Source organism: Onychomys torridus, chromosome 20 (genome assembly GCF_903995425.1).
Source record: "Onychomys torridus chromosome 20, mOncTor1.1, whole genome shotgun sequence".
Classification (NCBI taxonomy): Eukaryota; Metazoa; Chordata; class Mammalia; order Rodentia; family Cricetidae; genus Onychomys; species Onychomys torridus.
In genome coordinates, this window is record NC_050462.1 from 39,621,784 (window position 1) to 39,636,357 (window position 14,574).

At 45.0% G+C, this 14,574-nt stretch overlaps 1 protein-coding gene across 1 annotated transcript in view; it reads right to left on the bottom strand.

Annotated features, from left to right (window-relative positions):
• Positions 1-281: 281 nt before the first annotated feature.
• The window catches only part of Msrb3 (methionine sulfoxide reductase B3), a 131,883-nt gene continuing 117,590 nt past the window's right edge, over positions 282-14,574 (bottom strand). Inside the window, exons 6-7 of the mRNA XM_036169799.1 lie at positions 9,513-9,610; positions 282-3,337 (exon numbers count right to left, since the gene is read on the bottom strand). Of these exons, the coding sequence (XP_036025692.1) occupies positions 3,161-3,337; positions 9,513-9,610 (275 nt within the window). The 3' untranslated portion in view covers positions 282-3,160. The remainder of the gene's footprint in view (positions 3,338-9,512; positions 9,611-14,574) is intronic.

The following is a 14,574-nucleotide window of genomic DNA, read 5'->3' on the forward strand; positions in this document are numbered from 1 at the left end:
GAGCTGTTACAGACTCTGCTGTAGGGAGGTGAAGGCTGAAGGAATGCACGAATGCCTTCCTTTCCCCTGGCCTTGAGCACTCCTAGAGGCTTTCTTGTGGCCTGGGGTACAAGGAGTCCCCAAGTTCCAAAGGCCCTAGCAGAGGAGAAGTCTCCTAGGGCACAAAGGGCAGACGGGCCAGCAGGGAGCGACAGCAGTCACTGCATTACTGGAAAGTAAAATAGTCTTCTTCGGGAAACAGAGAAGAGAGGCATTTTTATAAAGAAACTTTATTACCTAACTTCTGTATACAACAAATGTAGTAAAAGGTTTCATGTCACTTTTCAAAAGTTTTAAACTATTAGGAGAAAAGTTGTTAAAAAGCATTCTACGTCAAGAGTCATACACAACCTTCAGAACAAATTGTACTAATTTGCATCATTTTTCATATCAAAAGCGAGGCATTTTAGACAACATAGGGAAGCTTGGTGCCAACTGCTATGTCATTTGCATTGAGATTTTAAATACACAGAAATGAAAAGTCTGAGTACATGGAATACAACTGATGTTGCCGCCTTCTGATCTCTTCGGTATGCTCATCTGGACACACTTCCTGCCTACCAGCAGATCTCTGCATTGCCCAATGGCGCACTTGGAGCTGGGGATGTGGACATGGAACACCATGCATTCCCCTGTGTTAAAGGGCAGAACTCTCGCAGATCACATACACCTCACCATATTGCCTCAGTTCACTGCACTCCATATCCTGCGAAAGTAAATCTAACCACTCGACAGCTGACATTATTGCTCACTGACATTTTAGCAATATATTTCTTTAACATAAGACAGAAATATACTGAAATCTGATACCACTTAAGCCCCCAAAGCAATCTGGAATTAAACAGCATACACACATCTTTTTTTCAATGGATATTATATATTTTTTAAAAGTTGGTGCTGGAAGAAGCTGGCTTTTGTTAAAAAACAAAACAGTAAAAGTTTGAAAGCAGGATTCTTGTTATTATTATGGGCTCTTTGTGTGTGTGTGTGTGTGTGTGTGTGTGTGTGTGTGTGTGTAAAATGCCATAATACTATAAAAATGAAGGAAGAATAAGAGTCTCTGGGGAGGAAGAAACTCCTCATTTATCTTCTTTTGTCTACTCCAACACTGTGGCTCACAACCAAGGAACCCTGGGGAGGCTACCACAGGGAATCCAGGGGAGGCTACAGATGGGAGTGGGCAGAGAGGGCTGTGTGTGTCTCTGAAGGATAGATGCCAAGTTGTGCCAATGCCATGAGAGACCCATGTTTGTCCTTAGCAACCCTACATGGGATCCTTCATGGTGTTTCAAAGACTCCTGCAGTAATCTGGATGCCTTGTCTTAAATTTTCCTCATGTTTCTAGAGGAGAGCGAAACCTATGAAGTCCGTAATAGCCCTGGGCTTGGGGTGCAACATCTGGTTGGGCAGGAACTGGTGCTCAGGTGACTTTCCTGTGTGTCCCTGTTAACATGAACTTCTCTAGAACTGTGGGACAGTGCAGACTCATCAGGATGCCAGGACCCCCAGGAGGTACCCAAAGAAGCCCAGAAGCTTCCAGGCATGGGTGTCTCACCTTGACTTGTCCCAACTTTTCCTGCCTGCTTCTCATTGTGTCTACAGCTGTCACATGTCCACCCTCACCGTTTGTCATTAGGGCTTATGAGGGAAGATGCCAGTCTTCACAAAAAAAATTAGAAACATAAATACCTTTTAGAGGAGGATTTCAGATTCAGCATTTAAAATCACGATGTTGATTTGTGAGACATGATACTCACACCTGGCTACAGTGTGGGTAACTTCTATCACCTTTGTTCAGCAACCATGCAGAGCTTCTCCAAGCAAAACTTGCTATATTGCTACAAGGAAGAAGTCTGGCTTTCAGTCCATCTGTTCCCATGCCAACCAACTGAATCCACTTCTGCTTCTTCCCATCATGAATGGCTGCACTATAGCCTTCGAGGTGATTAAACCACATCATTGTGACTTTACAAATATTGATCTTAATTGTATAGCAATATAGTCATTTTGCCCTGAGAGGATCAATACATCTTATAAACATATGAGTCCTACTGTATACATGAAGATATAGGCACAATGAGGCTAAATGGCTTGTCCCTTGTACACACAGTGAAGTGTGGAACTTGGGCCTGACTCTTCTGTCTTAATGCCCAACATCTTTCCACAGGCCGCCTGATGCTATGTAGAAGTTTGGTTTAGGTGTGGTACCTGTAATATTCTATTAGCCTTTTTTGCACAGCATGGGATTATTTAGTACTCAAAACTTCATATTTGGTCTCTGATCTTTCTCTTTTCTACCGCCTTGATGAAGTATGTTGTCCCTCACACTTTATTTTGCACTGGGTAATCTTCCAAAAATGCTCACCCAGATGTTGTTTTCATAGGTGTGGAGAGAAATGCTTATACAAAGGCAAAAGGCAAGAATTCTTCTTTGTGAGCTTTGGACAAAACCAGGGTGCAGAATTTTACAGTTGTCTTACATTCCACTATTGTCGATGGGAAATAACATAAAATAAAGACCTGCCCACGAGGTAACGTTTACATCTCTGCCACAACCCTCAGAGAGCCCGCTCAGATCTGGCAACAATCTAACATAAGGAACGACTTTAGACCTTCACACCCTTTTAGTGAGAAAAAACCTTAGCTCAGACCTTCCACAGAGCCTAGAAATCTAAGACATCACTCCATCTTTATCATAAGGCCACATGTCTGGATGCCCTGGCTTTCCCAGCTCTGCTCTCTGCCCCTGAGCAAACAGCCTCCACCTCTTAGGCAAAAGGGGCGTACCCACCACAAAACCAAAGGAAGGTATGTGCTGGAAGAAAACAAAGCCGAGGCCACTTAGAAGCTGTGGATAAAGCTCCACAAAGCTATCTCCATTTGCAAGCCTACATATAGTTCTTGACCTTGTCAACAGCAGAATACATGGATGGGCAGAACTTCTGTCTGAGAGAGAGAGAGAGAGAGAGAGAGAGAGAGAGAGAGAGAGAGAGAGAGAAACATTTCAATAGCATAAATTGCCCTTATAGCTTCTGAAAAAATAACTCTTAAGATAAATCATTTTTGGTGTTTCAATCAGCTGTGCATGAACTACACTTTGTTCCCGCTGCTCTCCCGGATTCTACAGCTCTGCTTTGTCTGCCGACGCTGGGCTGCCATTCTCTCTGCTGCCACCGCCACCTCCTTCTGCCTCACTGCTGTCTGTGGGCGTGAAAGACAAGGAAGCCGAATTGATGCAGTATCTTTTGCCGGTCGGACGAGGTCCATCATCAAAAATGTGCCCGAGATGGGCTCCACACTGCAAGAGAAAAAGGGTGTTTAAAGCAGACGCACACACGCACAGAGTAGGCTCTGAGGGGAATGTATGGTAGGCAGTTGGAGTGGAGGGCTGGCCTGTGTAGAAATGATGGAAAGCATCCTGGACCATTTCTAATCTGCCTGTCAATAGCTGCTGAGATGGTCTCAGACAGACTTTGTACCACATGGCGAGAATAAAAAACACTGGAATTGTGCGTATCAGAAATCCTTTAGGAGCCACTGTATGTTTTGATATGTGAACTCTCTCAGCCAGCTGGAAAAAGGCTGAAGTAATTTTTTGAATTGACTTGACCCTTGATCTCTCCCCTTGTAAGAAACAGGGCAGAGTGAAATCTCTTCCCCCTGGCATGACTTTTGGCTGTGGATGAGTGGGTTTCAGATATGTGGAAGTCCACTGGAAAAGATACTGTTTAACTGGCCATGACAGAGGGCGATGGTTGTTTTCATGGGCAGTAAAACTTAACATCAGCACTGGATGCTCTTGGAAACCAGCGAAGCGGCGGCAAGACTCAGGAGATTTATGTCATGGTCGCCAAAGCTGCAAGTGTGTAGGCAGAAAGTCCCCAGGCCACATGGTTGCTTTTTCCTAGCGTCCAATCAGTGGAAAAGAGAGAGCCAGAGGGAAGGGCAGTTGTTACGGGATGCGATGGCCGGATGCAGCTTCTCTACAGAGGCTGGCTACCAAATAAATGCCTGTTCTCACTGTTTTTGAAGCCAAGTGGAGCTCTAGATGGTAACATGCACCACACGCACACATCTCCCATGTGTGTGGGACAGGGGAAGGAGACGGAGGCATCAGTGAACCGCCTTCAACAGGCTTGGGAAACAGAGGACTCACTCATTGTGCAGCCAAGGAGCCAATGGCTGGACTCAATGATTTCCACCGACTTGTCTAAATGGTAACTATGGCATACCTGTGACATGCCAGGCACTGTCCTCCACTCTGAAGATTCAGGCAACAATCCCTGGCCTCTGAGCACTCATTTACCAGTGGGAGAACCGACAATAAACAAGAAAATCACTCATAAAGTGTGGTCAGTAGAAATCGGCCTAGGGGAGCAGGTGAGGGTGGGTATCAAGGTGTCAGGAGGCCTCCTTGGCGGCTTTGGAAACACATGTGAAGGAAGTAGCATGGGAGGAAGGAGTGAGGATTTAGGTCAACTTTCAAGAGGGACAGCTTATGGATGGCTTCCTCTATTCCTCCCATTGAGAAGGGCGTATGGATTGAGAAGGGCGTATGGACTGAGAAGGGCGTATGGACTGAGAAGGGCGTATGGATTGAGAAGGGCGTATGGACTGAGAAGGGCGTATGGACTGAGAAGGGCGTATGGACTGAGAAGGGACTGAGGTTGAACCACAAGTACAGAGGGGAGACAGAAATGATGGAGGGTGCTCGTCACTGCAGAAATGTCCAGGGCCTCAGTTACTCCCTCCAAAGGTGCTAAGCTCAGTCCAAAAGGGTCCTCTAGTCACCAATAACCAGCACCAACAGCAGCCCTGGTTCCTTGGGCATTTCCATGTTAAAGGTGCATCCTATATTACTGACAATACACTGTGTCCATTTATTAAAGAACTAAAAATGAACCCTGAACTGATTTGATCAATTGCCTGGAAAATATGAAACAGGCCTAAAAAAAAAAAAACCAAATCTTCCATTATTTTACCACATTCTATGCAGGTTTAGGTAATACCAAAGATGACAGCTCAGATTGCTTTTCCCTTCCATAAACAACTGTGGCCAACTATTCAGGGATCAGCAGCTAAGATGCAGAAGGAGAACTCCACATGCTCGCCCTGTGGACACAGGAAAACACCTATTTCTGCCTGCCACAGCATTCAAGGAGCAGGCCGACAGGAACTAGTATTCTCAGTGACTGATCTCATGTGCAGATTGGGCGCTTTGATCACCCAGCATCTGAGAGGGGAGGCCTGCACATAAAAGCCGGAGGTGGGGTGTGTGTGCGGACATGCATGTGTGCATCAGTAATTATTGAAGGAACACAGCTTGCTGGGCAAAACAAACCATGCTGCTTCCATTCATTAACCGTCTCGTACGAGCATGCTTCCCTCTCAAAAAAAAAAAAAAAAAAAAAAAAGGTGTGATAAGGACAGATTTGAAGCCAGTTAGAAGTTACATGGTCTTCACTTCCTACATCATTTTTTTTTTTCCCAGAAAACCAAATGGCAGTCATTCAGTCTGCTGAACTAAGTTGATATTCAATATGTCCTTGTGTTTGCTATCTAGGAACCGGTCCTCTGATTGAACAGAAAGGCAATTTCTACTTTCAAAATGTATCCCTGATACAGGTACAAGAAAAAGAGAAAAGACACAGGAGACAACAGCAGCTATCGGCCAGCAAACAACAGAGATGACATCATGGTGCCTCCCACAAGAGACTCTAGAGCAGGGGTTCTCAACCTGTGGGTCACAACCCCTTTTGGGGCCACACGCCAGATATCCTGCGTATTGGATATTTACATTATGATTCCTTACAGTAGCCAAATTACAGTTGTGAAGTGGCAGCGAAAGTGATTTTACGGCTGGGGGAGGGGTCACCACAGCGTGAGGAGCCCTGTTCAAGTGTGACATGGAAGGTTGAGAACCATGGCCAGGCTCGCAGCACACCAGGTGGCTGAGGTGTTCACGTCTCTCTCTGCCACCGCACTGGTGCCTGCCATTCATTGCCTGCTGTCTTTCAGGAATGAGTAACCACCCAGCAGGCTTCCTCTCAGGTCTACAGGCCTGGGCATAAAGAGTACACAGCACAAAGGGAGCGCACATGGAGCCCATTCCCTCCAGCTTCTAGCCTGGCCGGCCGGAGTCTGTGATGATGGATGGGAGTTGTCAGTGATACATTGTTTCCTTAGCCGCCTGCGAGCTCTGCCTCCCTGGCCCCAGCCAATTGCAAAGCGCTGGGATCACTCAGCACACATGGTAGTAACTGAAACAAACTGGTGGCCCTGATGAAGAAATCTCTGAAACCTGCTGTTAGTGATTTCATCCAGGCTAGAATCTCTAGTGTGTGCTTTCAGAGTTCTCTTGGTGCTTACGCAGCTCTCTGTTTTTTGGGGAGGGAAAACTGCACCTGAGCAGTCCGGTCTTTATTCCAAAAGTGCACGTGAAAACAGTTCAAAAGGGAAAAATCAATTCTCTGGGGGTGGGGGGAGGGAGTCACTGGTCCTCCCTCGGGCTCGCCATCAGGAATGTTCAGGAAGGGAGCCTGCAAAGAACCAGAGAAAGGGCCTCCTAGAGAAGAGACCAAGAACCCAGTTTAACTTGAGTCCTCAAAACCCTGCCTGCAGGTCTCAACCCTGGGTCTAAGAAACACAAGCGGTGCATTCCCTACAGTGGCACGGACGGATTTCTCACTATGCCAGGGGCCCCTCTCCCCGCTGCTCCGGGACGGGACGCGTGGGCTTTTTGACTGTCAATTTCTCTCAAGTGCTTCATCTGCAGCATGAAGCACTTTCAAAGCCAGGCTTTTATACTCGGGCACATGGGCAAGAAGGGAAAGAGAAGAAAAGAGTTTTCAAAAGAAGGGCAAATTACTCTGCATTTAGTGCTGTTTCCTCCCATGGTTCCTCAGGGCACCTGTGGACAAGGAGGGGCCCCGTTTCTCTGGGCTTGCAATATTAATCTTTTGTCAAGGAAGCGATTGTGAAGTCACCAGGTTAGGATTATGGTTTTACTGAAAGATCAAGAAAATGAGAGATGGGCTGCGAGTCCGAAGCCCCACCATGACACCTGGGTGTCTTTAATCATCAGCAATATAGGCGTTGTCATCGGCAGAAGATTAATAAGGTTTGGAGTTTTACTAAAACTTGCTCCATTTCTGGACACCTTTTGTAAGAGGTACCTCATTTTGACCATCTCTTTGGTCACCTCAGGATACCTTAAGAAAGGCCTGCCTTTCCTCGGCTGTTACTGATGCCCCTCTGCCAGGCACAGGGACAGGAGGAAGACTATCCCAATCATGAATGAATGAGACACAAGCATCAGAGACGAGGGCCTTGAGAGCCAGTCTCTCCTGACTCAGTTTCCCCGTGCCTGCCTTTCAAAACTTGTTTAGAGAACTTAGAACTTAAAATACGTCACGAGCCAAAGGAAAGTCAGTGTGTAGTAGCCTTTAAAGCAGTTTTTAAGGAGACGGGACCCTGGTGAGATGGCTCCTTTGGTAAAGTCATCTGCCACTGGGCCACAGGGGAGTCTGGGTTCAGTCCCTGGGATCTGCACACTGAAAGGAGAGAAATGACTTCTGCAAGTTGTTCCCTGACCTCCACACACACAGGCTGCAGTGTATATATTTGAGAGGGGGTTGCACATGCATGCATGCACACCTGTGCATACACACACACAAACACACACACACACACACACCCTCATATACATGAGAGAGAGCTACTAGCCTTAAGAGTTTACTAGTTACCATTTACCTACGTGACAAACTGCAGAGCACCATCCTGTTTATGTTGTTATCTTTTTGTCCAAAATTTTAGATTCATGAACACACCATTTCAGTTGACTTCTATGACAGTTATTGCATTTTCAATAATCATTCAATTTAATGAAAAAACTGTACCACATTAGAGCAAATGCTGGGGAATCATGAAGCTTTTAAACATCTCTTCCAACGTGGCTTTTTGTAGTGACTCCCCTCCCCCATACACACCCCCGTTCAATAGCATGTTCTGGAATCGGGTTACCCAAGTGCAAGTCTCAGCTCTGCCATTAGAGCTACACAACTTTACCCAAATGACTGCCTTCTCTGGGACTCAGTTTCCCCAACTGTAAAATGAGGAGAATGAGGTTATTACGTGCATTAGCCAGGAGAACACTAGAAAATGATGCTGTGTAGGCAATGCTCAGTACAATTAAAGTAGGGTTCCTGGGGCTCAAACCCAGCATGAGAGAGCTCCATTGTCATGATTAGATGTATTTCTCAGAGTAGGGCAAACTAGAAACATGAATTAAATGAGGAATTATGCTTTTCCAGGGGCGGGGGATCTTTCTATGTGGAAGATGGTATACTTGATAACCTTACTTTTAAACTGAAAATAGAAATGCTCAGCATGTATCATCTACATGTACGAAGTTGTCAAAGAACTAATTTAAATTAAAAAGAGAACACAAAAATTCATCAGATGGTCAGGTTCAAACAACTGTCCTTCCCTCTCAGCCATAAAAACCCCACCTACTGTCGAAGAATCTTGCGCCTGCTGCAGGTGAGAAGCCGGATGAAGGACAGGCAGATGAGTCCCAAGGGAAGCCCACGGGGTGGCCACTCTGCCCCTGTGGCTGCCCAATAGCACCTCTCTTTCCTTATCTGTACAAAAGCATCTTCCAGTCAGTACCCCAGGCCTCAGAACCTTCCTTTCCCTTGCTGGAACAGATACAAACTGAACTACTTCCTGGAGAGTATGCGGGGGCTCTTTCTCAGGACAGGCATTTCAGCCATGTCTCTCATTAAGCCAAAAGAGTTTAAGTTTCAGTCTCTCAACGCTTTAACTACTTTTGCTTTCCTCTCAAAGCATTTTCACTTTCTTCCTTACAGGGAACATTAATTTGGGTACAGAAGAACGGGTACAGCAGACCCAAATAGAGCATGATTGGAAATAGGGACAAATATATACACCAGCGCACACACAGAAAGCGGACTAATGAGCCTACCCACTGAACTTCTGCTTCTGATGGCTTCTCTCCAACCTCTACCCGGGAAAAGCCACGTCAGAGATCTCCACAGACTGCGTTTGGGTCACAGCCATTAAAGACATTACAAATAAAGACTGGATAACAGAACTGCAGAGGAGACTCTATGGTTACATGAGGCTATGCAAGGCTAGATAATGAAATCATCGCATACCCCGCAAGTGCCCCATTCACCACTGTGGTAGTAGGTCAGATGAAAGAACTCCCCACTACCAGTCAATGACTACCCAATGTTATTGAAGCCAATGACTGACACTGTGTTAGTCTTGCGAGACATCTAAAGATGGAGGTGTCATTCAGACTTTAAAAGTGATCCAGCATGTTTGTCTGTCCCTCTTGTAACAGTCCCTTGGCCTCCCTTACTACGTGTAAGTACAATGAGGAGCCTCGAATGTGTTTGCAGCACAGAGTGGGTCCCTACCAGGGATGCAGGTAGGGGTCAACTCACCTGAGAACAGCTTGTTTCCACCCTGTGTATCCCATGGGAGAAGTCGTCTGTGAACTCGATGGCCTCAGAACTGATCACGTCATGAAAGGAAGGCCAACCTGGGTACAACAGGCACGTGGGCCCAAAAGGGAGGAGACAAAACCTTGGTTAGTTTCCAGTCTCAAGGACGATGAAGCAAGCAAAGCAAAGCCTTAGCTGTGATGAGCTAGGCTTCTTCAGCCTGGAAGAGAGGGCGGGGCATACAGTTGCATAGCAGTTCAACCCTTTCCTCACACTGAGGCGACAGCAGAGCTGGTGTGTGTTTGTGTTTCCTGAGACGGGCTTGGCTTCACTGGTAGTTTGAGAGCGTTCCAAGGTTTCCAAAGCTCTCCGTCACTGCTTTCTCTTGTCTTCAGAGTCATGAGGCATGTCTCAGAAGCACTATTAATCTTCCATTGTGGCATTTTCCAAAGCAACTGATTGATCTGGATGTTATTGTTTCTAACTACTCCAGACTTCTTTAGAAAACCATGTCTTTTCAATTCTCAGTTTTATATGGTTAAAATAAAGAGGATGGTTATCCTATAAACTATCTCCATTGACTTTCTTTCCTCATCTAAAGTGTATCTGCTACACAGTATGAATCTTGTGGGTGAACCTCTTGCTCATTTCCTAGGAAAAGTCTAAAGAACAGCATGCCCAGGCAGCTAGAGATAGCACTGTTCTCAAATAGCATCTTTCCCTCAATTTCCATGCATTCTAGTCACTTTTTTAAAAAAATCATATCTTTAGAAACTCTCAGTAAGCAGAGCACACTCTGAATACACAGTTGGGTTTGTTGGGTTTGGTTTTTGTAACATTTCTTCCAAAGGTGTGTGAGGTCCTGATGTCTAGTGAGGAAAGAGGTAAGAGGCTGCTGAGCTGCTGGTGTAACTAATGTTTTCTCTTTCCGAGGCCACTTGTTCCCACAGAAAGGAAGAGCCACTTAAAAACAGGGTGTCTCACTTTAATACACACACTGAAAGGAAATGGTACGCAGACTCCAACAACAGGATTTCCAGGTTCCAAGAAATTAGCTCCTTGCCCAGTTTTCTTCAGAAGCTTGCCCAAACTCCTCATTCCCCCAACTCCACAAGAGTGCAGGCTTTACAGCCATTGTACAACTTAGCAGCATGAGTTAAAACACTCTCAGCACCTCTATGTGAACGCAGGACTGCTAAGCACCAGGAAAGCCTTACCCTGAACATCTCACTACCGCACTCTTCAGAGACTCGATGCTGTAAGCAACTCATTACCCACTGTGCTCTATGAACTCTAAAAAGACCTTGAACATATGCTAGGCTGCACCATTTGGTTTACAAATGGCTGGTTTCACACATTCAGGTGTTCTCTGTGGAACCACAGATGTGCCCATTGCTAACGAGGGTAAATTTCGTGGTGACACTTAAGGACATTGACAAATGAAGTCATTTATCTAGGAAGAGAAGGAACCTGCGGTGTACTGTCCTTTTTAAACCTTGCATGGCATGGCACATTGGGAAGCAGCTTACGGCACCTGATACCAGCATGGGGGTGGGGAAGGGGTCTGTGGAATCATTGGCACTTGATTCAGAAGTACAAAGATAAAAGACGAGACTCCACATTTCCCTATTTCTAAAATTCAAGATAGGAACTGAGATATGGATGTGTCTCCCGCTTGGTGCCACACTCTGCTTTTTATACAGATGCATCATTCTCTTTATCTGCTCCCGAGATTTGCCAGCATTGTTCCTGCCTTCCTCCTGACCAGGGCGTAAGTGCTTGAAGGCGGCCTAAGCTCACTGCCTCACTGTGGCCCAGCTCAGAGTAGAGCATGAACACTTCCCAGTAAGCATAAAGTAAAGGGGTGAATGATTGAAGCTGATCACAGAGGCCTATGAGAAAGAGGAAGTAAATATATATGTACATATATAAATTCTCTCTCACACACCACATACACACACACACACACACACTCCTTTCTAACACAGGGAGATAGCCAACTTAGCTTCGCCCCTGTGATGAAGATTAAGGTCTCTGCACAGATAGGGAATTGTTTTATTGTGTACACAGAGCAGCAGAAACGCTCACATTTAGACCACTCATTTTGCAGAACTCTTTGGGAGAGAGCGGAGGAGATACAGAAGTGGTGAGTGGAGGAACCAAAGCTAGAATCAGAAAACTTGACATCAGCCTATGACTCTGTTCTCACATCCCACTTACTCCTCTATAAAATGCTGAGTGGTCTTTCATTTGAATACACTGCTAGGAAGGAGGCCGTATGCTTTATGGAATTGGTTTAATGTCCCATGTCACTAGGTTGACCATGACATGGACTTTGCCTCTGGAAGCCAATAATGAATGAATAATAAATACTAATTGTTTTCATGTGTCACAACTATTCAAAGGGAAAAAAATCCAAAAGTCATGATGGGAGTGCATCTAGTATGGTGGCTATATATCTTTCTATTCACTCATTGAAACCACCACAAAGACAGAACAAACTCAACTCACCCTTAGGCAACAGCAATGAGGAAACTTAATTATATTTGTATCTCAATTCCAGTGATCTGGTTGGCCATAAAGATATGCATTTTGTCAACCTGAATTAAATTCATAACATTTTCCCAAAGACCATATTCAAGAATAGAGCATGGTAAGGTGGGTTAAGAAGAAAAAAAGCAAGGAGGTTCTCAAAGAAATTCCACCATTGCTGGGAAACTAATGATGTCTGAATAGTTTATTTGTTGTTGACTCTGCTATTAACATCGGAGGAGACACTAAAGATAAACCCATAAAGACATTTCAATACTCCTCCAATTTACAGTGTCCTTGGTCCCCGTGGAAGAAAGGCAGCTTTACAAATCAGATGTTCAGTATGCCATTCAATTCTCAATCAGTGGACAGCGACAGGAGAAACCATTCCTGTGACAGATCACATTCCTAAATAGGACAGTGGCCACCATCCCTGATGAGGCCAACAAAGGAACCCACCAGTTGTTTGGCTGTGTCTCTCCCACAAACCAACTCCATCGGAAAGGTCCGTCCTTGGCGACAATCACGCCAAGGATGGATGGCCATCACCGGGGAATAAATTGTCTTGTGACAGGGAGCCCAGAGTGATGACAGCGCTTTGAAAGCGGAATTCCCTCATCATGTGAAAGTATTTAAAGGAGGGACTCTTCACTGCTGTAAAAATCCTCAAAGGAAACCCTGCCCCCTCCCTCCCGCCTGCTAATAACGAGGAAAGTGCTTCAAAGGCTGATAGGGAAAGGCTGAAGCAATCTGCGCCTTGTTGAGAAAATTATCTTGAGCAAAAGGGAGGGGGAGGGAGGGAAGTGTGTTTATGTCAGTTTTGACATTAAAGAAACATCATCTCTCCTCCTTTCTCTAGGCTTTTCCTTTTGGTCTTCCCATCCAACAAAACATCGTTTGTTTTGGATGCGTTCCATGCACTTTTTAAAAGAGAAGTCATGTGAAAACCTGTATAAACAGTGGGCTGCCTCCACCCCCGGTCCGCCCCTTTGTCTCTACTTGATGAGGTCGGATTTGGGCCTCTTATCACTTCATTTCAAAGAAGGTAAGCTGCATTTTTTAGATCGCAGCCAACGAGTCTCAAGAACGTCTTATTTTTAATAAATGTATTCTCCCCTGGAGGAATTCTCAAGATAGCGAATAAGCGCAGCAACTATAAGGAAAACAGACAACTTGGACTACACAGCAGTTCTGCCTTGATTTCATTCAACACCAAGGCCATGTCATCTGCACTTGTGTCTTAATTCTTCTTGTATGTAAGGGCAAATTCAGGACATGCTCACTGACATCTCTGACCCAAAGCAAAGGATTTATATCACTAAGTTGTCCCTCGGTGGTTGCTCTCTACACTGCAACAGACTTTTTAAATGACAACAAGACTATTCCACCCTCATCCATAATGCAGCATGACATAGTTGTTCTAAGTCTATTCCCAATAGTGGCCTGATGCTCCTCAAATAGTGTGGACAAAGTTTAGAGGCTCCACTCCCATATCTTCCTAGGAAAAAAACCTCAGCTTCTCAGGCCTATCTCTTCCTCTTTCCTTTCAAAGAGTTTTTTTTTAAACCTAATTGTTAAAATTAGCAATAGGTTATACAGAAGCCGAACACACCATGCCCACAAAGTGTGACCCTGTCCTCCATTCTTAACAAGGATGAGTAGGCAGCATCCACCTCCCCTGAATTTTTCCCTTACTGCTAGACCAGAGTGGGAATCTCAGTAAGTGGCTACATGATCAGTCAGGAGGCAACAGGAGAAACTTGAACAAGAATTTATTGAACTGAAAGGTAATTCTAAAACGTTATCTGAACGTACACGAAGCCTGAACACACTACATTCCGGTTGGTCTTGAGCAGTATTTCGTAACAACAGCTTTTATTTGAGCACAATTTTGGTGAAGATTAGTATTTTTAGTGTACACCAGGTCTCACAGTTCTATAAGTCTAAATATTTCAAAATGTCTGAGTTTGAGGTTTTCAAAAGCCTGAGTCTGTTTGCTTCCCTGACCACAATTTACCTTCTCAGCTAGACCGAGACAAATAATAAGAGGTCTCCTGCTGACAAAGATTGTTTGGGGCTTAGGCCCCTAGTCCTTGCCAAATTATTCACTAGAATTGACATTTGCAGTGTGACTTCTATCTCATTTTAAGAAAGGATGATTCTCAACTCTCCTTCAAAGGCCCCATTTGGTTGCAATCTAGTCTCCCAAAAGTATTAGTAATCAACGAAATGGATGCATGTAGCGAACATTCACAAGACAGATGGCTCCTCATGAAATGTTTCCTCTCCATCCCCCACCTTCCTACAGGCTGCCATGACTAATAGTTTTCCTGTTCTGTTTGTTTTTAAAGGTGCTTATTCTAATACCTCTTGATTCGATCACTTTAGACCTATGCTGTTCAATACAGTAACCACTTGGAGATAGCCGCCTACCAAGTCCCCAACGATCAAACATTACAGGCGATGGCTGTTAGATGGATGGAACAGACACATAGAGACCATTCTTACCATGATTTCTACAGTACGGAAG